The following is a 25,591-nucleotide window of genomic DNA, read 5'->3' as shown; positions in this document are numbered from 1 at the left end:
AATGAAGATACATAAATCATTTTAATGGATGGTATTTAGCCCAGTAAGGTTACAGACAAATGTTGACAGGTTGGGGGAGTTTTCTAAAATATGAGGTTTTATATATATTTAACCTTAAAGGTATAATTTATACAGGATGTTTAATTGCCCTTGCACACAAATTACGACATTTAGAGCCAGTCATACTGTTGAAACTTATATCTAGTTATCACATGTTAAAACAAAAAAAGTACTACAGTAGATGTTTAAGGAAATATTCAAAGTGTTTCTTTGTAGTAAGTACTACAGTTGTTCTTACCCGACACCTAACAGTTCTTTTGAGACAGCAGGAACACACTTTTATCGTAAACAACAAAACTCTGCAAGGACAAACAAAATATCGAAGGGGGGCTTGCGGTGGATGTGAGGCTCGTGCCTGCACCACCACCACGTGCTCTGTGTTTATCAGCAATGCTTTCTGGGAAGCGGTGCTCATGGTAACCAATGTAAACACCGGCCATCCTCCTCCTCCTCATCTTACTCGGCTTTGCAGCGCATAAGCGGGAGAAAATTGCAAACATGGCTCGCAGCGAGGACCAGTATTATGAGAAGATAACATCGATTCAACAGAGCATGCATAAAAGGTGAGGTTTCCTTATGTTGTTGTTAACGAAACGAGGCCTAGTGTAGACTGTGGACTCGAGTTGTGCTCTCGGCCGCCTGGTAGCATCCTCCTGCAGGCAGACTGCAGGCTAGCTGCTTAGCTAACCAGTGAAGTCTGAAGAATTAGCTGCATTATAACTCGTTTCTGGTAATCTGTTTACTTTGTAGGTTACACGAAGATAACAGCAGTTATATTGCGGTTGTTCTTGTAATACATGAATGGAAAGCTAACCCTACATAACTGTGAGTGTTATCGTTGCTAATTAGCCAAAGTTCCAATGAAGCTAACCTTCGTGTTTGTGTATGTAAGTAAGTGAGAGGAATATCAGCATAAGCATACGCATGTAGCAGATATTTTGCAATCGATTCGCATGCTAACATTAGCACACACACTACGGTTAGTTTGTTAACGAGTAAATATATAATTACCCCTAATATTGGTGATAATTAGCCGTCAATTAGCCTAGCAAACCACGGGGATGCTGCAGGGTGTGGGTGACAGCCCCTCTGACTCTGTGTGCAGGGAGAAGCGGAGGCTGCAGCTGGAGAGGGAACTGTTTGCTTACTCCAGATCTGATAAAAGAATGTAAGTTATACGGATTACTTTATAGAAAAAAAGAAATTACTTTACCTTGTTCTCATACCTTGACTTTCATATTAAGCTGTACCTTTGATAGATGACATATTTAAGTAGAAAGACCTTTCTATAAATGTAGCTTTGCTCAAGTAAATGAACTTAAGTACTGTTCAACTTTAAACTTCTACTACACTACATCACAAAGGGACATCTTGTACTCTTACTTTTTACACCACTATGTTATTATGTGACATATTCAATCACTAGTAACAACATATTGAAGGAACTTTAAAATACGTTGTGTGATGATCTAATATTATTTGTATTACCGAAACAAGTCATGGGTTGACAGAAGATTAGTTGACAACAATTGTTGCTAATTCAAGTAATTTTTTGTGTAAAACATGTCATAGTTCCAGCTTCTAAAATGTAAAGCTTTGCTTCTATTCCTAAAGATTAATTGTGTAAATGTAATTTTCAGTTTTGATTACTTTTATGACTAAAGTTAAATGTCAATACATTTAAGGTGTAGTATAAGTACTTCTACCTAAATAAAGGATGTAAATACTGTCTCCATCACTGTTTTCAGCATAGCCATATAAGCATTTTTATTTGGAATGATGTAAAAAAGACCCTGGTATTTTATCAGATTTTTCTTTTGTTAAAAATATAAACAGTAAGCTGAACAGCCATTTTTTATTGCAAATTGATTCTAGTAAATATGAACATGCCATTTAAAAACAGCTGATACGAGAGTTGGGAATACGATTTGCATTTAAAGCATATTGTGCTTAACCTATTCTTTTGAGAAGTCAAGCTCTTGTTTTTTTGACAATGCTCCTTGATAATATTTCTCTGGAATAATAGCTCTCCATTGCCTTCAGCTCACAGATAAAGTGTTCCAAACTGCGCAGTTATCTCAAAGAAATCTGTGACAGGGAAGCACGAGCGAAAATGAGAAACCTTGAGCTTCTGAGAGATGTGGAGTGCATAGAAATTAGCATGAAGGAATATCGTCCTGACCATGGCCCCCTGCAACAACAAAAGGTAAAACACACACACGCACACCATTTCAATTGTTCAGTGTTGCAGCTTTCTCATTATGGAGTTTTATTTAAAAACATCTTTGCAAAAATCTTGCCATGGGGGTTTATCCAGGTTCACACAATTGTACCTTTTTCTAAAAAGCAGTATTTATATATAGTCTAACTATTTTATTTGTATTTTGTAGTACTTTGTACTCAGTAAATACTACCCAACATACTGGGACAGGGAACAAGAACAATAAACTCACAGGCCTACAATATAATGAAACATTTGCCTTAATGATGTGCAGTAATTGAACATGGAGTAGACATGTTTGCTTGCAATTGCTTGATGTGACAATAGTAAACACTCAAACTGTGCAATTTATCACGACAAGCAAATGAACGAGGGAGAAAACAATGAGCCAGTCAGATTATCACTTAAAACTCAACGACAGTGCTTGACAGCTTAATATCAAATTAACAAAATTGGCTAATTATGACTCGCTGAGTTAATTGCCCAATATAGAGACTGTGAAGTGCTCCAGAGGTTTAGTCATTCTCTCCCCTCAAGCAGTTGGTTTATTTCCTCTTGATGCTTTATGAGTCCGACATGTTTGTTGTTATTATGGTTGTCCTGCTGCTTTGTCTCCTTTGTCTGAAGTCACCTAGATTTTTCACTTTTAACTCTGATTGGTGCAATGAAAAACATAAAGGGAAGTTACACATAACAATGTGCTTACATTTATGACATGTTTCAGTGTATGTTTGTTTATTGGTTGTGCAAAACTTTCAAATACCGAGTGGATAAATTAGAAATTGGGTAAAGCTGTCTTTTAATTGCCTGCTTCTCTGAACTGTCATTGTTTTGATGAAAAGCTTTGGCGTGTTTGAGTTAATCCAAGTGCCCTTAAAATGGCCATTGGTTGTTTTTAATTGAAGTTGGGATTAAGGCAGTTTAGTCTGGCCGGTCAGATAAATGCTAAAGGGTGTCAGCAGCTACACAGAGGACACTCGCTTGGGAAAACCCGTTGTGATTGACTGATCCTTGACGCTGTCACATTTTTCTTTTCAAACCTTCTGATTTTACCCACATTCAGATAATATTCAACAACACTATCACAGCAATACAACAGTCACATCCTAGCATGCAGTGTTAGTTTGCCTGTCAGTTAAATATCTTCACTATCACCTTTGTGTCGTTTTCTGCTCTTATCTTAATCTAATATTTTCTTTATTCTGTCTTTACATCTCCTACAGGCTGACTTCTTCAAAAAGATTTCTAGATTTATGGAAGCAAAGACGAATATGGAGAAAGAACTTGATGCAGCAAAGGTAATGGGATGTTCAAACTGAATACTATAATAATTGCATTCATATCTAGGGTGTATGAATTTGTACTTGATGTATCTATGTCCTGTGTGACCTCTGTCGTGTGTTTGTTTTATCACATATATTTTCATGGTTAAAAATAGCAGTTGCTTTACTTACGTTGGATCCTTCCTTTTTGAAATGTTTACACGATCTATGCAAATCTCAGTTCTATCAAGCTGTGTTTTCAGCTTTGGAATAACAAAGGAAAGTAGACATTATGCCTGGTAAATCTGTAGAGGAGTCTACATTTAAACTGTGTATCTGTAATAGCACAGGTGTCTAATCCTAGCTGGTGCATCTGTACAAGCGATGTAGTTCAAGTCCATAGCTGCTTTCTCCCTTCACTTAAAGCAGTTAAAGCTCTTTTAGATGAAATGTCTAAGACATCTCATAATAACTTGGAGCATGCTGTCTAGAGCAGTCACTTGTAACTGTGTGCAAAACCCCCGTCAGCTTGTCGATATTGTAATGAGCAAAATGGTACCGTCACTCCATTATGCATACAAGCCATTGGCTGGCAGTGTGCATGTCCCTCAGGCTGCAGCATTCATTAAGGGAAGCTTACCGGGCTGAAAGCTGGAGACAGATGATAACGGGATATGATTTTCATATTTAATACATTCCTTGGAAGAGCACACGCGTGCCGCAGATTGATAGAAGAATCAATTGCTACTTTAGTGAAACACTTTCTACTTTGCCCTGCAGCTACCGATGGAATCACTCAGCCAAGAAATTAACTTTTCCTCTTTTTTTTTACCTACTTTGTGGATCTGCTGGGCAGGCTGCATGGTTTACAGTGAATGTTATTAAGCAGCTAACTGTTTGGTATTTAAGACGCTTATCAGAAAAGAAACAGAAGCCATGCTTTTTGTTATTATGTTTGGAGGGAGGCTTTTTTGCTTCACTCCCCCCCCCAGCCCCCCGTCCCTTCTCGGTGACATTGCCGACATGAATCAAAACTTGTCTAAAGGATTTTCTAATAAGATGAAAAGTTAAAACATTGATCTTGAGACATTTTTCTGAAAGCTGTTTGTAAAAAATAATTCTGACCTTGGCCCAAATGAGCCACACTTATTCAAATTTGAAAAGTGGATAGTGAACATACTTGAGTGGAATTTTTTTGAAGCAAGAAATTAAATGTCTTTGAAGATCAGTTTTATTTGAAAAAAAATCATTTTTATAACGGAATGGAAATGTATAAATACACAGATTTTTATTTTCTCACTTGCAGGTTGACGCTGTGCACAGACAGAACCAGGACAGCTCCCTCTCTCATCCAGTTAGGGACTCTACACAACCATCAGCAGTCATTTCTATGGGCCGCCAGACCTCCAGAGGGTCTGACGCTGAAGCTGGCACCACAAGTGTACACTCACACCAAGCATTGCATCGTTCACCCAATCGCAGCATGCACTCCCGCGAACGTCTACCAAGTGGCCTTTTGAAGGACTTCAGAGTTGGCGGAGAGGATGCCGCCGGCAACCGAGCACATTTATCAGATGACATTTCAGGCTCAAACGATTCCCCAGACGGCTGTAATTTGAGTGACAAACATGAAAGAACGATGGTGATGCTCCCATCTGTCCGCGCATTAACAGGCGCAGCTGGCGATGTGCCTTTTGGAAGTGATGATGAACAAGAACCATCACCTTTAGTGACCTTGACGGGGCCTGAGAAGAAACCCAGCAGCAGTAGACTCATGAAGGCTGAGAATTCCCCTGTAGAGCACTCTGACTCCCGAGAAGCGGCTCATCAGCCACCCATAATGGAAGATGTGGAGAGAGCTCTCGGCCATTTCCTGCCTCAAACCACTTTCGGAGAAGAAGCTGAAGATATACCAGGTTTGCAATGCTGTTTCTTATGCTTATTATAGAATATTTGTATAGTTTTAACTGAAATGTGTTTACTTTCAGGTAGAGGTGAGAGCGTCAGCACACCTAGCTCTGATGTGCAGCTGTCCGAGAGCACTGCTAGCGACCTGTCCATTTCCCTGACACAATCTGAGCTGGATGAGGATCCACCAGAGGGTGTGGCACCTGAGAGAAATGCCACATCTGAATGGAGCGATGATCAAAATCAACACAGTCCTGAAACCTCCCTCCACTCTGACGGGTCCAAAAACAAACCCCAGTCAAACGGCCAATCCTCCGCTCCAGCGGTGACCTTGGAAAGGTAGAGTATTTAAGACTTCTGTACTTTGTTGTGTTGAATTGTCAAACTGCGTTGATGGGGAAAACACCAACACTTCTTGAAATGTGGACAATGCAGTCAGTATTTTTTTTTTGCCAAGATTTAAGGCTAAGCAGGCTGAGGAAGGGGAATGTTGTGCACAGCCGAGCTGAACCACAGAGGGCTGTTAATGATAGGAGACAGCGTACAGCCCTTGCCACCATCACATCAGAAGGCTGACAGAGAGGATTGTGGGAGTCACGGTCGGTGCCACCGCGCTCTCTGTGGCTCAGCGGCAGCAGCGGTGGTGGCAGTGATGCATCTTATAGGGAGAGCTCAGGACCTGTCACCAACAATATTGCCATAATCCAAGATAATGCTGTAACAGAGCAATTTTCTGCTCGAGAGACCTCAGGAAGTCCCCAGTGGAGGAGGAAATTTGTGGCACCATAGAGTGTTCTGGAGGGTGGGCATGTGGACAGCACTTACAGCCACAAATCCTTAGCGTGATGATGGCCTCTGAGTTGAAGGATCATTTTGGATGGGGTTAGAGACACAGAAAATCCCATGTGAATGTTTGCACCCAGAGTCTCTGCATTTCCACTACAAAATACAGTATATAATGAACAGGAGCGCTTATGGTCCTAAAGAAAACAGGAAAACTTAATTTTTCTTGACCATATTCTGAGGGATAGTGTTATTTACATTATACCTATTAATCATGATATGCTTAGTTGTTTTAAGCTAAGCACCAAGTTGCACACTTATTTTGTTCTAATCAAAACCATTTGTAATGTTTTAGTGGGCTTTGCAACAACATATGGTAGATACATCAGAGCATTTACAAGTAGGGAGTCAATCACTTACCGACCAAAATGATATTAAATGCCACAATTGAAATATTGCTTACCGCAAACATATTATTTCTTAGCATTATTAAGTGTATTCAAATGTTCTTTGTTTGTGCATGACTGTGTCTTTGTGTGGTCTACTATACTGTTTATGGTGTGACCTCAAGAGGAACTGCAGTTAGCCTGCTCCAGGGAAACGATGGGAGGGGGCTGCAGCTTTCATTGTTAACACGGAGGGCTTCTGTGTGCGAGGAGAAAACCAGAGGCTTTGATGTAAAGCTCAGAGAGCGTCCAGTCTCTCTCTGTCTCTCTCTCTTTCGTAAGGTTAGAGTTTGTATCACTCCCTCCATTCAGCTCACCGTCAGGAAAAACAAGCCTGAGCAATTCATTAGATTATCCCATTATATTTCTCCTCCAGCATGGCTGGGGTGAGTGAGGGTACACGACTGAAATATCCTCCAGGTATTTTTTTTCCTTCGAGACTCATCATAATGGCCTCCCTGTGTCCTCCTCTCACATGTGTCGTCCCTGAACTGCACGATGGTTCTGCTTCATCGGTGACAGTACGCCTTACAATTTAAGTTCTGAAAAATCCAATACTAGAGGTAGAATGAAAACAAATATGTAAAAGTTTTGCAATGTCATTCGAGTATTTAGCTTTATCTTTGCAAAGATTACTTTTATTTAGTGGTGTTGCTGCACATTGTCACACAGTACTTTGTACACTGTGTGGTGGGGTCCATCCCAGATTTTGCCTGGCAATCCCATGCTCAATGTGCTGTTATTACTTGTGGTTTTTCCATTCCTTTGTCTGTTATACTTGCCGTCTGTGCCAGCCCGGTGAGATTCCTCTGACACTAATCACTCCACAATGAGACCGTTCCGTGTGGTGAATCACACCGGAGCCAGTGCTGTACACTGTAGAGCAATATCGCTGCGTAGAGGCTGACCCCTTCCTCCTAGCTAACAATACGCGCTCCTGATGATGTCGACACGCGGACAACAGCAGCATCTAAAGTGAGGTCGGGGACCTTGACATGAAAGCTGGCCCAATACAATGAGAGAGAGGGAGAGGGGTTTGCAGAAAAACACAACTAATTCACTTTCTCCCTCTCTAAAGGTCTCTTTTTGAAGAGCATTGACAAATAAAGTGGAAAGAGAAAGATGACTATTTCAAGGCCCACGCTGACGATAAGGGAGAGAGAAAAAAAAAAAGATAGCTTTTGCCTATGCTACTTCAGCCACACTGAAGAGGACTTAGCACAGACGGATTGCACACTACAGAATGTCATGGATATAATTCGAGCTGCCAGCTTAATCAGGATGTTACCAGGAAACAACCTGCAAAAAAGAGGGAGCAATTGTTTGCTGACCCCTAACCCAGGAGCCCATTACAGATTGTCATAAATTCTTTTTGGCCCCTTTTATGTAGGGGGGCTCAGGATCTCTCGGCTGGGGTTTTCATGGCAGAATTCAAAGAGGGCCACCCAGAGCTTAATGCTCAAAAAAGAGATGGATTCTCAATATCCACATGCATTAGGCATCCATTTCTCTTTTTGCAGCACAAGCAGCACCAGATTAAAGTGTAAATCTCTAACAAAAGGAAGAGATCATCTCGAGGCCCCAATTTTTTGGGGAAATCTTTCTCCTTGTATTTTGAAATGTATATGTCGTTTTGTTTGACTTTTTACATTGGATATATATATATACTGTATATCATATTTATAATTAAGTTGAATTGGCCATTTAACTGTTAAAGGCTGATTTAAAGTTTTATTTCCACAATATTCAGCTAATTGTTCAAGCTCTAGTTTTGAATGACAGTTTTCAAACACAACCTGTCATTACATGTGGCGCAGAAATGCTTTGAATTGCTTGAAACGTCTGTTAAGTACCTTTTTTTCCTTCTTCTAATGATCAGATTCCTCAAGCAGTCCTTGAGTGCAAAAATGCATCAAAGATTTTCCGATCAAATTGCACTTATTTTAGTAATTTTGTACAAATATCAAGCATATTGATCACATGGCCTCCTGCGTTTTCTATCTCCTTTCACCAAATTAATGGGAAACATGCATTTAGTCTCTCCCAGGAAGGACTCTTCAATCTGCTAGACGACATCGAAGGACGACTCCATGGTGAGCAGACGTGTGTGTACGAGGATGCTTCGATTGATGGAAGACAACTCCAGAGAATTATCCGGTATACCCTTCCTGTCTTACCTCAGACTTTACAATCTTATCGCTGCATTAAATGCTGTGTTTATTTATTTAACGGCCATGGAGCAGTTTGTGCAGACGAGGAAAACATATTATCCTTCTGCTAAGGGCTCTCACTTTAGATGAAGTGTCATCACCAACATGCACGTCTTTATTTCCGAGGGGTTTTCAAACACACAGGATTGTTATAGTAACCACCCTGTTGAATTGTTAGTGGGAGTTAGGGGAGATGGAGGATGGAGAACGTGTTTCATTAGACTGGGCTTATTTTTCATAAGCCTTTTTATATTTCATAGCATGATTATAATTTACCATAATTGCAGTTCTTGTTGTAAAGAACGGATAAATGTCTGGCGAATGAAAGCTTTCGCACTCTTTTTAAACCCAGTTTATCCCTATCTATGCGACTATGAGTGTTGTAAATGATGTCAACAACATCTTCAATAGTAACCAGAGTGGCGATCGTGTGTTATGACCCTCAGTACAGTGTCTATTCTTCCTGGGATATTTTGTGTGTATGTGCATTGATGTGTATGATCACGCTTGTTTACTGTGTGTGGAGTGTTAGCAGCTGTTGGATGTCCTCTGTGTGCACCTGACCCGTGGGGCTCCATGGCAATAGCTGACTGCTCTCTATATATTGGACAGCCTTTGTAACGGTGGCGCGGGCGTGAATGGCGAGGACCTTAAAGCATGTGGAGCAGTCATCCTTCATGAGCTTCAGAGGTTGTCATGGAGCACAGAAAAGGGCTGCCTGCTACCTCAGGATCTAGTGGGTGCTCAGCAGTCCAGCACTGAGCCTAATGAAATAAGGTAAGGCCTCCTGGGAATCCAACACTAAAGTCTGTTGACGTGTTTTTGTTTCATTTATTCTGTAGTGTGTGTGTGTGCTTTTTCTTCTCTTAATCACACAGGTTATTGTGGAATTATAAAAGTTCACAATGGCATTGTCAGTTTTGATCGTTTCGTGTAACTCTGTACTACTCAGGTACTTTTTTCACCTTCAGAACTGTGCATTATGTTTCATTCGGAACAAACTACGACTTCTGAGGGAAAAAAACGCACACACAAAAAAGATGAAATATAGTGAGGCACAGCAGGGTTCTTGCTGTCCTTAATGGCCCTATTCTGCTCATTTTCAGGTTCACCTTTGTATGTTGTGCCTCTGTGACATGTCTCCATGCTTTAATGTTCAAAAAGCTCTTTATTTTTCTCATACTGTCTGTGCTGCAGCACCTCTTTTCACCCTCTGTCTGAAACCAGAGCCCAGTCTGCTCTGATTGGTTAGCTGGCCGACTCTGTTGTAATTGGTCAACGACTTAGAGATTTCCCGCCCCTTGTGAATGTGGTGGACGGCTAGCCAATAGAAACGTGTGTGTTACATAGTGATGTCACTATGTTTTTGAAGTAAACTTCAGGCAGTGGGGAGTGTGTGGGAAAGACATTTTGGGATGTTAGCCTTTGCACACCATTGACATGCACAAAAACCTATATAACACACTACAGGAAGGGGAAACCCCCAAAAAGCATAATAGGGCCCCTTTCAATCCTCTTAATTCCAAAACCAAAAACATTTGGACTATGAAGTAAACGTCACTAGCTTCAGTGTTTTGGGGAAAAAAGTCATGATCTTTCTGTTCAAAACTAAACATGGAACCAATATCCACCTATCACAATTGTGCTGTCCGGTCCGACATAATCTGAGCACTTTCAGCTACCGTGATGCCTCAAAAAAAAAAAAGGCGAAACTGCTCTTCTGACATTGCTTATGTGTTTACTTGCAACTCATTCTGGGACTTTTCTTCCTATCCTTTATACTTCTTTCCCTCCACAATTGGTACAAAATAGGCCTTAAATTGCATTCCTTACCCTTTAAAGGTCTTACAAAATCCTTAAACGAATGTATTGAAACTTGCAGAAACCCGGTATATTATGTGTTTTGTGATTACATTTTTAACTCTCCTTATAAGTAGTGTTATAGTAGAGTATTTCAGAGCGCAAATACCAACCGTCTGACAGCTACACAGTTCAACAGATATATTTGTTCCATGGAAACAACAGACTTACAGGAAAAAATGAATTCCACTTTCCAGACAAAGAGAGGATAGCTGCATTTTATTAATATTTTCTGGACCTGACAGTGGGGGAGAGGGCTCGCACTTAACAACAGTCGCTGAAGATATCGTGCACGGCGCTACCATTCGATATAGCCTCCCCTTGTCCACAAACATAAAGGTCATCTTTGGTGTCACCTCGTGCGGCAACACTGCACGGGTGAATGTCATGAGTAAATTAAAATGCCCTATCTGTGACTTCCAGTCCTTTGGATAATGAGTAATTCTACTCTGAGCCAAATCCATGCTTTGCTTCACTACTCTATTGATTTCACCGAGACCTCCACCCAAAGAAACACATCCAGCAGTGTCCCTCACTTTCCTCTGGAGATGCCTATTGGTGCTTTGACCTTTTTATCTAGTTTTCAACCTGGTGCTATATTAGTCTTTGTGTATTCAGGGTTGGCTGTCATTCTTATAAAGTGTTAGGATTAGCAATTAGCCTTTAGAGAATGATTTATGAGAACAAATCTTATTTCTCTATCCTTATCCCGATAATTAAAGTGTCTTTTACAGTAAGGAGGTTTTATTGTAACTTATTTACAAATGTCCCACTGTGTACTATTCAATAAGAAAAGCCTATTTTTTTCTTTCTCCTAATTCCCCCCACCCTCACCCCAGCACCAGCCTCCCTCCTGATGCCGCTCGGCTGTGGGATCGCTGGTTCAAGCACGCCCTTCTGCTGAAGGAGCGCCGTGTCCTCAGCACTGAGCGCCTGGTCCAGCTGTTCACGCCGCTGCTGCTGGAGCGCCATGCCACCTACAGCCACCAGGTAGCGTTGGAGGCACATACACATGCCACTTCTACACACAAATACAAGGTCACACACTTTCAAGGCACCCACTCCCAATAGCAAGCAGACATTAACACACATATGACCCCAGGAGTAGAATGCATCCTTTTTCTTCTTTCCAAATAGGCTTGTTTTTATTTCTTTGCATGCTTTTGGTGCCTGGCGTTTGAAAGCAAGCCCTGGCTGCCGACTCATCAGATTGTTCCACACGTTGACCTAGACAGAAGGGGAACCCTGACCCGTGCGCTAATCGCAAATTACAGCCTCTGCTTGGCTTCTTTCATCTCACGTGGCGTATTCATCTGAGAAACACTTGCTTTTAATACGGCATTAGCCAAAAGTATAGCCATCAGCTGGGTCCGATTGAATGAGGGAGCCATTTGGACTCTCACCACAAAGATTATTTATAATTTCCCACTCATTGACCTTGTGCAGATCATGCTCAAGTAAACAAAGACAGGAATTACAATTAATATTCATACTTGAAACCTATAGATGTCAAGATATATGTCAGGAATCTTCAGAAAAGGTACCTCCTATCTGCAGGAATGATCATATACATGCAGTTTTATACGTTTAGTTGAGGACCAATGTTGTCGGGATTCTTGTGGCTCGGAGATCTAGCTCCAGTGTCCCAGACGCTCTGAGAGGCACACTATAGAGCCTCTTGAAAATATGAACTGACAAAAGGAAGAGAGGCACTGCCATCTACATCATTGTGTCCAAGTGCATCAGGAAAAGCCTGAGTGAAAATCTTTCTCCCCCTTTATCGCTCTCACTCCATCTACTCCATCTATTTCTCCCTCCCTCCCTGGATTTCTTCTTCTCTGCTCTCTTTCTGTCCACATACAACAGCTTTACTCTCCTCGCACAAGAGCAAACAGAAATTTCCATTCACGTAATGCCACACAGCCTGGCTACTCCGACAAATGGGAGCATGCAGCTCGCATGCACACACACTCAAAGAGGCCCTTTGAATATTCAAGTGCTAACAGTTGCATTCATTGATATTTAAAATGCAGTGGGTCCGCGAGAGCCCTCAACCCACGGTACATTTAACTAAAAAAAAAAAAAAAAAAAAAAAGAACAAAGACGGATATCGGGGACAAGGATCAAGACAGTTTTTATTGTGCAGAAACATCAAATACCAAGTGGCAAGCTCAGATTGGCATGTGTTTGCCTCTCTTCCCCTCAAACAGAATGAAAGCATGTACTTTGTCAATCTTCACTGCGACCTACTGATAACAACTCACAATGCACTTAAAGTTTGTCACTGTCAAAATCCTCCTGATCATCCCCTCCCTATTAGTGCTCATTAAAAGTTGCAAATGGCCATCTGAGGCTGAGAGGCAGTCTTTGATCACAAAAGGGAGATGATGATGGCACGATTTGATATGGGGGAGGGAAAAAGGAGAGAAAGCGAAATCGGTGTGTGGCATCTCCATGCTCCTCATCTCCCGGAACAGCTCCTCTTAATTGTGTATCCTCATCTCCCCGGAGATAAAAAAAAATGAGCTGGAGAGGGAGGAAGAGAGCAGTTTGTCTCAATTCCCTCAGCCAAGAGGGGAGATATGTGGAACGTGTTGCACATTAACGCCAGGGTGATTGCATTCTTTAGGCGCTTCTCTAATCTCATGGATGAGAAGAGAGAGGCAGAGCGGGAGCGAAAGTGTGCGAAATAATCTTTTTTTAGTTAAATGACTGAGAGAATTTGAAGTTATTTTCTCTTGGCGTTTGAACACGCGCTTCAGCTGCACCTCCTGTGCGAGCAGCCATGGCCAAAGTAAATGAGTTGCCTAATCGGCGAGAGTTCAATTTGACACTTCCTTCACAAAATGGGAACAATTAAGAGTGTGGTTTTAATTTGTGCTGCTCACAGGCCAAAGTGCTGTTGAGGACACTTGTGTCCCGGTCCAGTGAGGAGTGCCCCTCAGCGGAGGACGAGAGTGACTCGTCTCCTTCCTCTGGTCCTCCTTCTCCCCTGGCGGACGCTGATGTAACGCCCGCCAGGCCGGTACAGAAGCAACAGATCCAAGGTTACTGAAATGTATTATTTTTTTTTAAGCATGGCATATTCCAATTATCCACCACATTTGAATGCTGGATTTTGTTTAATTATTATGGGGGAATGCATTTTCTGACAATTAAAAAAACTCTCCCTTCAGCAAGTGTTACTGTTAGTATATTCCCCCTAATGTTCAAAACAACCAAGACTCTCTGTCTTTGCACAGCAATGTAAAACAAGAACATTACTAGGAACAGATGTAGACTGCTTTTTTTTTGTAAACCACCTATGCAGAGAACTACGCTTTTATGAAAGAAATCAATTTCACCATAGAGCTTTTTTATTAATCCCTCACAGCCCAGTTTTCCTACAGGCTTCTATTCAGAGCTAAAGAAAGACCCCCCATTCCCATTTCTACCCCGAGAGTCCCTTCTTCCCTGCCACTGCTTCTCACTATGCGCTTCCCTTTCTTACAGAACTACAAAGTACTGAAGAGGACAGCCAGGCCGAAAGCCCTGTGGAAAGTGTTCCTATTAGAGGTAAAAAGGCATCGCCGGTGCCCCAGCATTCACACTGTCCTTATGTTGTGGTTTGTTTTCCTCCCAATGCAGTGAATAATGGCCTCTTTTCACCCAATGGCTGAGGCAGGATGATCAAGGTGAATCCAGGGTCAAAGTCCCACCTGAAGAGCTGTGCTAGTTCTCTCTAATTATCTCCCAGAAGAAAAAAAACACTAGCTAGGTTTTCAGCGTGGTCTGAGGCATTCCGGCGAAATTGATAATTCGCTGGCCCCGGCATAATGCGGCTGCTTTAATTGTCAGGAGGCCAGGGTGGGAAGCGCAAGAGATCTGTCATCGCTTCTCATTATCTTCTAAACAATGCCCTGAAAAGGCTGGACTTGAAAAAAGACTAGATGTGAAGGCATCCTGGAAGCAGTTGGTGTGCACCTCTGAAATGTAAAGCGACCGTACATTACCTTCAGCTATCAGATATCCCACAGGCTGTTTCATGTGTCTGCATCCCCAAGGTGCACAGCTAGCGAAATGAGTCCAGTTACCAAACGCTAGACCTAATCAAAAGAGCCAGTAGAAAGAAAACATGACTAAAGGTTTTGTAAGGAAAAGGGGTTTGCTGTGGTGAGCAACATCAATGTCACAATCAAATACCATGACCTTGGAAGTGAAAGTAATTGCCCAGACATTATTATTATTATTATAATGGTTGTTTTTTTCAGACTACATGTAAAAGCAATGCCTGTGTAAAGTGTTGTGGGTGGCATAACACTGCACATATAATATTATATTTAGAGCATGATTAAAAGTAAAAGAAAGTCAGGACTTGGTCATACAAGATCACCATTCTTCTCTCCCCCTTGATTTGGTAAGTGTGTTTTTTGGATACATGATTGAGACAACAGCCCTTGATTTATTATGTTCTCCTGCTCTGTTTATTTTTGTGCCAGCTCCTCTTAAAATGTGATACCTACTTTAGAGTGCCAGTGTGAAAGTAATTATGAGTGTTTTAAAAAAACAGAAAATCAATCATTGCCTTTCCTGGCAGGGGTTGTTTAGATATAGTAAGATGCTGATTGCTGTCTCATGGAAACTGTTGCTCCATACTGTAGGCTAGAATCAACAGCTTAGCTGATTGAGCGAGCTGTTCTCAGCCACTCTGACACCAAAAGAGTCAGCTACTGGAGCGTGTTGTCTCATCAAACACAGAAACCTCTGAAAGTTGGAAACCTGGGTTTTAAGCAAATATTTGACAGCGACTTTGTGTGTGTGTCCCTGAACAGAGACAAAAGCATATCAGTTACTTAAACAATCAGCGATGCAGGAAAGGCTGCAGAGCTCTGAAGAGGAGGAGGAGGAGGAGGAGGAGGAGGATGAACTCTCAGGTAAGAGATGCAGCCTACTCTACCAGGCAAGTAGCGTGCAACAGGAGCCTCATGACTGGTCAACACTGGCCTTATGTCAAGAAGGTCTATTTCAAACAATATGTTTATTGATTATTCTTAATTTTTACAAACTCAGTAATAACAGCAGATAGATCACAACTACTTAATTACAATGCAAAACTATCAAATCAAACAGCTCAGCTTTCAGACATGCATAGGAGGCTACAGGATAATCACTTCTATGATGGCCTTTTCTTATTATTACAGAAGATTCAGGAGGTTCCTTTTACAATAATGGCTGATAAATCAGGTCCAAGGAAATGTAAGTGAGGCTGCCAGATTGTATTGAACTGGTCAGATTTGGCATGTAGAACACACAGAAAGTCCATTTTAGTCTTCAAAGCTACATTTTTAGCAATCACAGACTCCTACATATATTCTTAGCCTCACATAGCGGTGTATCACATATCAATATATCAACATCAGGGACCAGTCAAGTCCCTCATAAGCTTCACCTATCTTAATAGGCATTGTAGATGATGTGATGAGATGTCTAAATCAAATGTTTTTTTCTGGCTCCTGTTTGCTCTTTTAAGGAATAAATCATGGCCATGAAGAGGACCTGGGGAGGGCCAAACGCTCCTCACATCAAGACCCTTACCCCGGGTAAGAACATTGTTATTATTCAACGGGCCACAGGAAATGGGCCACCAGACACCAAAGTGGTTGATGTACATTTGCATGGCCGCTCTCATAATTCCCTGTTCATTTCCATAAGATCAAGGGGGCGCCACCCATTAACTCGCTTACAAAGACAAAAGGCCTCTAAAGCCCCCCTCTCACTCACTGTTTGCCCGGTTCAGCCAGGTTTGGGAAATCAAAAAACCAAAAATGTCCTGTAATAAATAAATTGGGAGTCATAACGTCGCTGTCTTTGGATGTTTGTCAGAAGGCAAATAGATCATGTCAAGAAGAGAATCAGGGACGACTGTTTGGTAAGAAGGAGACTCAAGTGTTGACAAGGACAAATCGCCTTTCATTTTTCACCCTTGAAAGGCATTTAGCCTTCTCAAATCAGAGCCCTAAGTGGGTTGGAAAAGAAGATCTAATGATAAATAGCTCGGTGGAAGGCAGCTAAGACCAGCACAGCTACATTTGAATATCAACACGACTTCATCAAATCTGCAATTGCACGTCGGGTCCTCCGAGCACCTCTTCACTGCAAACCCATTTGGGCTGTCGTAATGGCTGGGTAAACGTTATGAGGAATAATCTTCTCTGATTTCATGTGATTACTGGGCACCACGCTGACACAAGGGCTGAAGTCTGTATCTCCCTGGCCTGGCAAGCAGGCAGCTCCCAGTCTGCCTATTAGTCCAGGGAAGGGCCTAATGGGCTGGCTCTATTGTGGCCCTCATAGCTGCCACTGCCAGCCCCAGTGACCACCCTCTTTAATAAACATGAGCCAATTTTGGACACAGACCCTCTCAGATGGTGCCTGTCCTCCTGTCTGAATGTGCATGGGAAGCCCGCAATATATGTGATTAAACAACATTTGCAGAAAGACAGAGAATGACATCAGCGGTTGTGTACATTTGACTAATGGGTAGTTTATACATGCCTAACACTGTAATCTCACTCAAGTTAGTAAGGACATGAGCTACCATGACCATAATCCTTGCTTTGGTCATACAACCATTTATCCCTGTCTTTTCTTTGCTTCTCCTGGACGCTTAGATTTAAGCATTCCACTTACCACAGTCACTTCTTGCGCTTTATTGCTTCCACAAGTGGTCTGCAAGCCCTGCACTTAAGCAGAAGCATAACACTGCAGCATGCTCTCGCCCTGCTTCTCTCCGTGTGTGTCTCGCTTGCCCTTTCTCCATCTATTCGCCCCCTTCTTCTTCTCTGTCTTCCTGTATTTTCCGCTCCTCCTCCTCCTCCTCCTCCTCCTCCTCCCCTCCTCTCCATCCTACTTGTTAATTATTTGCTTTATTTTGTCAGCGAGCTGATGAGTCTCATCAAAAGGAGGATGGAGCCGGACTCAAAATACAAAAATGGCTTCCTCTCTGTTGTCTCAGACAATAATTATGATTTGCCAGTTAAGCCTGGACTACAGCAGAGGGATTGTAGTTTAAAGCAGAGGCTTTGGTGCAAAAAATGCATTTATAGCCCTTTGTGAGGCTCCTCATTATGTGTGGGCCCGATTCATTAAGTAATTGGTTTGCAGTTGTTTACATGAGTATTAAGGCCTTCTATTCAGGGCCTTTGAGAGATACATTGTGCAAATGTTGCATGTTATGAATGCAGAATGAGAGGCGGGGGGCCAGTCCTATTGGCCAAACACTGCACTCGGCTGAAAAGCGAGAGAAAAGCACTGGGTGCTGCTTTGCATAGCAATGACTAGGGCCTTAATAAGCTTTACAGATTAAATACATGCAGTCTATACAAGATGCAAAGAGATACTCTTAACACATTTATATGTGCTCATTTCACTATTATGGCGTTGGAGAGAATTGAGGTCTTTCATATTCTTTTTTTCTCCCTCTCTCCCCCTCTTCCTTGCTCTCTCCCACACAGTGTTTTTCAGTCAGATACTTTTATAGAATGTGCTGTTTATTGTATTATAACTCGTGGGGAAGCGACTGATTTGTCCATTAGAAATCTTTTGCTGTCTTTGTGAGTGGCAAAGTAAAATCACTTTGTGGTTGAGTGGCGATGAAAGGAATAATGCACGAAGGAGTGAGTCTTAATAAGCAGCTGCACTCCATGTAAAGACCACTTGTTCCCCTTTGTACGCGAGTGCATGCCACTGCTTCCTCTCGTGCAAAGAATCATTGTGCTCCTTTCTACTGTAGGCATTTCAGATGCCACTCCTTTCTTGTTTTTATTTTGAGTTTTATAATACCTTTCCGTCATCCCCCTTCGTCTTGAATCGTGAAAAAATACTCGTACACATGTACACACACACACACAAACACACACAATCCTCCAGCCATCAGCCGGTGTGATGATTGTTGTGCCTAGTGCCTGCTTGACAAAAACCTTGACTCAACAATTAGTGGTTTACAGCTTTGCCTTGGACAACAGGATGTGCTCAAGCATTCGACCTCAAATCACTCAGAATGTCAAAATCAGAAGCTCCCTCTCCCTCTCCCTCTCCCTCTCTCTCTCTCTCTTGCTCTCGCTCTCTCTCCCTCTCTCTCTCTCGCTCTCTCTCTGTCTCATTGGGAGGTGATGTGTGTGGATCTCTGACTGCTCACTGGGAGGAGGGATGGAGGGGTGAGAGGGACATGAGCTGAGAGAGAGTGAAAGGACCGGAGGGGAGGAGACGTAGAAAGGGGAGCTGGAGATAGATGGAGACAGAGAGACGGTTACAGTCAAATAGATAATAAAAGATTTACTCCTGTTCTCCAAAAGTAAATGAATGGGAAACACGTGTGAACTATTTAAAAGACTAAATGTAATGAGCAGAAGTCAGGCATGTGGCAGTATTGAGTCTGTGGAATAACCTCTGAAAAACAAACAGAAAACTTGCTTCATATGTCATTTGCCTTTTTTTACATTTGGCAATATATAACATAATCTCCTTCAGTTTGAAATAAGATTACAACCAGGCCAAAAAGACAGTGACAACTGAGGAAGGCCTCATTTAGAGTCTCCAACCAGAGGAGGTCACTGTCCTACATAGCCTGACTCAAACCACTACATAATGCCACATCAATTTAACATTTTAAACACTTTCAATGCTATATTGGTTATTTTAAATAAACGATATCCTTTAGGTTTAGGATTGAATTACTCTTGAGCTGCATAAGCTGTTACTAGGTTGATAAAGAGAAAAAAAGGGCAAACATTTGACATAATGTCCAGTTTTTATATCTGCAGTCAAGTCAAAGTCAACTTTATTGTTTTATTGCAGTCATTTTTTAGGCTGTCATTCCTGATTGCATTTTCTTCTTTTGATTGATGTTGTAACTTGGTCGAATTACATTCTTAAAACACCAACGGAAAAGCCAGTGAATGTCTATAACAACAGAGGTTATGTTGCATGGACTAACCGTTACACAAGTATTCCTCTTGTCATAATACATTCTTAGTTGACTGACACCCATATGATTTTGTCAAATAATAGACTACTTGATTTCATAATCAGATCTGTTGTACTGAGTACTTCCACAAAGAATATTGCAAAATCACCTCTATACAACTTGTGTTTACCAGAGATGTGCTCACGTGTTTCTTGGAAATTATGAAAAAAGGAGGAAATAGGCATTCAAAAGGTAGTATTCATCTAAATAAATGAAAGTGGACTAAGACAAAAACAACCAATTAGTGAACTAAGAGAGAGCAGCCCTGAACATGAGATGAAGGATCTATCCTTTAGCCGTCCCCACTACACAGCCTTCAGTCAGGAGCAGAGCTCTCTGTGTAGAAATCTTTTTCCTCAGTAGCTTCCCTCTGAGTTGCAGTACTTCCTCATGCCCAGCAGAGAGCACTCACATGTTAGAGAGTTCCCCCTCACTGCACTCACAGTTTGCGTCTCACTGTTTGCCCCCACTGAGCGCTCTATCCTGCTACCATTCAGGCCCGTGAGAGTACATCTAAACGGAGCCTAAACAATGTTTCTGCGGGGTCATAGCTGGGATGGGAGTAGGAGTTGATGGGAATGATGAGGTGATGGGTCTCCCTTTACCTTTAGACAAGCACCGCTGTGCAAAAGTGCTATTGTGCTATTAGCATTTGTGTGTGGGTGGCAGGAGCTTTAAAAAAAAATAAATCCAGGGTAAATAAAAGCAGTTTTCTCGCTATCTGTGTGCAACACAGTTTTAAATGCTTGGTAAGCATTATTTCCTCTGTCAGTCCTCACATTCCCTAATGCGACTGTTTAGGATTACAAGTCAAATCCGTCACCAGAAAACCCTTCCTGGTCCTGCTTTGCAATTGCTTTAGACTGCAGTCTGATAGAACATTATGTTCTATATGAAGATGTCTTTGTCCATGTGCTATTTCTTTCCATATTCACATAACAACATGTATGATTGCAGCATTCTATGCCTAAAGTCTCTGGCTAATGCAGCATGCTGTTTCAGCTATGGGAAGGCCTATGTTGTGAAACAAATTAAAACCATAATCTAAACTAACCACACTTATAGTTGCAGAAGTAAATACTCCAAAATTGTAAGTAGAATCGGCATGCTGCTCTTGATGGCAACAAAGAAAAATGTCAAAAATAACCACATTTTCGTTTTAAACTCCAGGTTTACAGGAAATTGGAAACCAGTCATAGTCATTGTGTTATTCTATTTTTAAAAAATCACTTTTTCACCATTCCCGAAGAATGATACCAATACCTTTGCCAATGCTTACATTATGAGATATGCGGTAATATGATTGTTATATTTTGTATTAATGTAATTATCCCTTCACTAGTAGCCTTGCATAACTATCTTTTTACAATCTGTTTTGAATTGTTTAACTAAGCTCATGTAGTGTGAATTAGCAAAAACAAGACCACGGTTCTGATTAAGCAAATGCACTGACTACATAACGTGTGTTAAACTCCTCATACAATGTTAAAGGGTCATTGTAGACTCAGCAGACAGGCAACTGTTAAAACAGGATATAAACAACAATATGAATCGTAACAGGCCAGAGAAAGAGAATGAGCGAGGCATTGAGAGAGAAAAAAGAGGACATTACAATAGCTGTAATTTGCATCATTTTACACATTACATTCACCTCTATCTACCGGAGCCTGTGAAACACTGGCCAGCCCAGTCTTACATATTCAGATCATTTGCCTCAATTAAGGGAAACTCAGCAGAAGATGAACTGGCATAAATGTTTATGGAAACGGAATATTAGATTGGTGGGGTCAGATCCAGTCTGGGCTCTCTATGGTAATAGCCCTGTCTTGAAATCAGTCCTGTCCCTCACTGAAGTGGAACAGCTGATAGACCATTCCCATCCCCGGGAGGGAGTTCAAGAAAAGAAAAGCCCAATTTACTCTCCGTAACAGCTATTATTGTGGCAAAGGAGAGGAAGTAATCGTATGGATTATTGCTGTATTTTTGCTGCAGCAGGGACTGGTGCAGATATGTTGCCTAACAATTGTAAATGGATGCAGTAGTCCTCTTGCTTTAGTCGTGCTTCAGAGGCTCTACTTTATCTCTTATTCAGTTTATAAAGCAGAATGCTTACAGCAGGTGGATCTCGTTTTTTAAAATGTAGATACATGTATATTCCTCACATTATATTGCACCCTTAGCCTGTTCTAAAATCTCTCAACATATCATCACTTTTCTTCCTAGTTTTTAGAGTATATAGGATCTATATATTTAGTTTCACCGGTACATGATATTATTTGTTTTCATCATCATAATTTGTATATGGCCATCTGTTAGTCTTGTATAGTCAGTACAAAATTAGTCTACCAAAAAAAACCTCTTAACATTTCAAAAACCATCATTTTGTTCTCAAAATAGACGACACAAAAAAAAGTTACCATCTGCAACATTTCCCAAGATTTGATTATTAACTTACATATTTTGGCCAACAAAATCCTGTCTTCCAATGAAACACAACACCCTGCACCTTTTAGTTTGCTGGCTGATTATCCATCATTGTGTCTTTCTTCTCTTTTTTTTGGCGCAGCTTTTCTTACACAGCCTCTGCTTTTGATTTGCTAGCATTTTAAGTGCCTGAGGTTCAACATGCTGTCTGAACAGATGCAAGAATCCTCCAAATGTCCTGTAGGAAGCCCTATCAGCATATGAATATAAAGGTTATTTTCTAATGGTTATACGGGCTGTATGGTATATTGCTTTTAGCACCGAGCAATCTGTTCACAGTTAAGAATGGGAGTTGCTTCGCGTTCTGCCTTGAGTGGTGCAAAGCAGCAATATATAGTTTAGAAGATCGCAATTGGAACGCAGCCAGAGTCATTTGGTCCTCACACTCAATGTACAGTCACATGTGCCAAGACTTAGCGGAGGGAGAGATGAGGAGATGAGGGTGATTTAGAGGATGACAATCAAAGGGGTCATGGGTTTGAATTGATGCAGATGGAGGAACACGCCACACAACAGTTTTGTTTTTTTGCCAGAGCTCATCTGCTTAAAACTCTGAATCGGGTTTTTTTCACAAGAAAAGTGTCATCACAGCGCTGTATATAGAGGGTCCAAACAAATAAGCCATATGGATTTGTATGCTAACCTGAGAGATGATGAGGATATATTGTGGGGTTTTGAATAGCCTCTGTGATGATGTAAATTAAAGAGGAGGCCTTTAAAAGTGGAAGGGGGGGGCCTTATTGCATATGCATTGAGGTAGATCAAAGCCTTTTCGGAGGTCACACATTTACATAGCGATATCACCAGAGCTATGGGAACCTGGCAACCCTGTCTCTGGACTATTTTTGAATAAAGAGGGCCTTGTGGAAGTCCTTTAGCACAATTATAGGAGTCAAGGAAGTTCCCTGAGCTGCACTGTGCCTGCTTTTTCCCTTTTTGAACAGTTTCTGGTGTAAAATAGCAGCGGCTCATTTCCAAAGAAAGCGTAAGATAATAACTCTAGAAGGCTAATAACTGTCTTTGTGTTTCCAGGAAAGAGAAGACTAACTCAAAAATTCTTTCTACTCTGAAGACCAAAGGTGAGTATCGACAAAGTCATTTCAAATGCATGTGTCATGAAAAGGTTAATAGGATGTTTAAGCGTTCACAGGCATGACATTCACAACTATTTTAAGCCTCAGACGAAGGGCAACTGTTTGATAACATTTCATTTTTATTTAATATTAAGGTTAAATCCAGGTTACTGAAAGCCTAGATTCTTAGATAGCAGAAACACTATCTAAGTTGTATAATAAATTGCAAAAACAGTCAAATTGTACTAATACTTAGGACTACTGATATTACTGATCAAACCTTAAACACTGCTCTCTATGAAACCGTAAAACATAAGTGGTGAATCTCATTTCTTTGCAATGACATCTTTGCTTTATTCAAAACAAAACAAAATATATCATATATAAAAGTGCTTTGCTTCAACAGGGGCAGGTTGCAATTGGCCACATGTTTCACATTAAGTCTAGTTAAAAGGAAAAAAAACTTTTATTTCCACCTCTGTGCATATATTTGACAACATATGCTAAATACAATTTAAAAAAAAATCAATTTCTTCCAATATTTGTATTCAAAATCCAATCATCTTTACTTCATGTAAACCATAAAGAAAATGTGTGCTTATTTAAGCTGAAACTCATTTCAAACAATAATATATTGGCATCAATCAATCTGCAACTTTATCAAAAAGGAAGCTGTGTGAAGCCAACAGTCCTCTGAAGCCCGCCCACTTTTTAGCAGTCCAATCATTCGCGTGGGCTTTAAGGGATTGTAATGCTTGTTTTGTCTGTACAGTGCTTCTGTTCAACTCTGGAATACTTTTCAATAAAAAGAGCTTGAGACACTTTGAATTCTGTTTTACTGGGACTTTCAGTATCAACTTTGACTTTACTGATAAAGACTGAACAGACACAAACATTTCCTTATCAGGTAAACAATACAAACATCTGATTAGGCCTCAAGTTGTTGGATCCTAATATATATATTTTGGGTGCTACCCTCACATTTGTGTTTAGATTTTGGCGGCAGTTATCAGATCACCCGGGTGCATTTTATTGACATGAGTGCACAATAGACTATCTTCTTTCCATTTAGTATAATGTCGTGTTCAATTAAACTCAAGGTAAGCTTTAGCTGCAGTGCATTCAAATCCTGGAATGCTTATAGTGAAATCAAAGAAGTGTACAGAGGACTGGATAAAGAAATGATGTAGACAACGTTAAAGGTTACTCCTCATTTGAAGCCTGGATGGTGAAACATTCTGCTATAATAAGCTGGTTTTCTTTCCCTTTCCCTTTTCATGAAGATTTCTGGGGGGATTCGGATGACAGCAACTCGGAGATTGAAGCAGCCTTACGTCCTCAACCTTTCAACAAAAACATCGGTGACACCGACAGCTTCAGTGACTGATATTTCCCTCTAGATATTTTTTAAATGCACTACATTATATCGCTCCAAAATCCCAGGCAGTTTGGCTCACAGTAAATCAACCCCTGAGCGTTCTTTTATTGGTCTGCATTGTAAATCATATGCGCACTGTATCGTAAAAACAAATAATAAAGTTGACAGCTCTCACGCCGGGTAAAGTATGTGAAGAGTTGTCCAACACTCTGATGTTAACCCTGCTTCAGTCTCTTTATCTGAACAACTCTCCCGGCTCATAATAACAGCTCGAAATAGATTAAACTGATCTTTTAAAGCGATTTGTTTGCACTAGGCTGAAAATCATGCATTTTGAATGCCGCAAGCATCTCCGAGTGCTCTACCTCCAGCATGCTCGAGTGTAGTGATGTGAGTCACCTGTGAAATGACAAAGCACAATGGCCACTCTGCACGCTGCTGCGCGACCTGTGAACCTGCTGAAGAGGCCCATCTCCCAGGGCACAAAGTGTTGCTAACAAACTCAGAATATTTAGAACCTCCGACAAGCGCTCTGTTCAAATCTACACAGCTGCTTCTTTGATAACAATGCCACAGAAACACATATGTCTAAATGCCTCTCAGTTGTTGTGCCCATGAGTCTCGAGTAGCAGGATCGTTGCTGAAACCACACATTAGTCTTCTCCCTTTTAACATTTTGCAGCACATTCAACGCTCTGTATCTATTAATAACTCTGAGCTGCTGTGTGGGAGGCTACATTCCCAAGTTTACATTTATAGTTCATTATGTCTGTAGTGTACATTTCCAAATCTGGCATTCTGGGATGTGGTAAAAGCCCCCTGGCATTCAGTGTCAGCAGGATTCCATTAGTCAGCTCCAGGTGACTTTACATGCCTGAACCTTTTTAAAGTAGGACTCCACA

General features: G+C 41.2%; 1 protein-coding gene across 1 annotated transcript; it reads left to right on the top strand.

Moving 5' to 3' along the window:
• Positions 1-473: 473 nt before the first annotated feature.
• kiz (kizuna centrosomal protein) lies at positions 474-24,902 on the top strand. Its single transcript, XM_034125490.1, is given in 16 exon segments — positions 474-515; positions 517-623; positions 1,166-1,228; positions 2,104-2,266; positions 3,505-3,579; positions 4,850-5,459; positions 5,532-5,790; positions 8,718-8,837; positions 9,503-9,667; positions 11,590-11,740; positions 13,641-13,797; positions 14,243-14,305; positions 15,562-15,663; positions 16,260-16,329; positions 23,271-23,317; positions 24,595-24,902. Coding segments are annotated over 16 exon segments (2,298 nt in total). The 3' UTR covers positions 24,699-24,902.
• Positions 24,903-25,591: the final 689 nt, after the last annotated feature.

The sequence above is a fragment of the Trematomus bernacchii genome, unplaced genomic scaffold (genome assembly GCF_902827165.1).
Source record: "Trematomus bernacchii unplaced genomic scaffold, fTreBer1.1, whole genome shotgun sequence".
NCBI lineage: Eukaryota > Metazoa > Chordata > Actinopteri > Perciformes > Nototheniidae > Trematomus > Trematomus bernacchii.
This window is presented reverse-complemented; position numbering and strand designations above follow the sequence as displayed.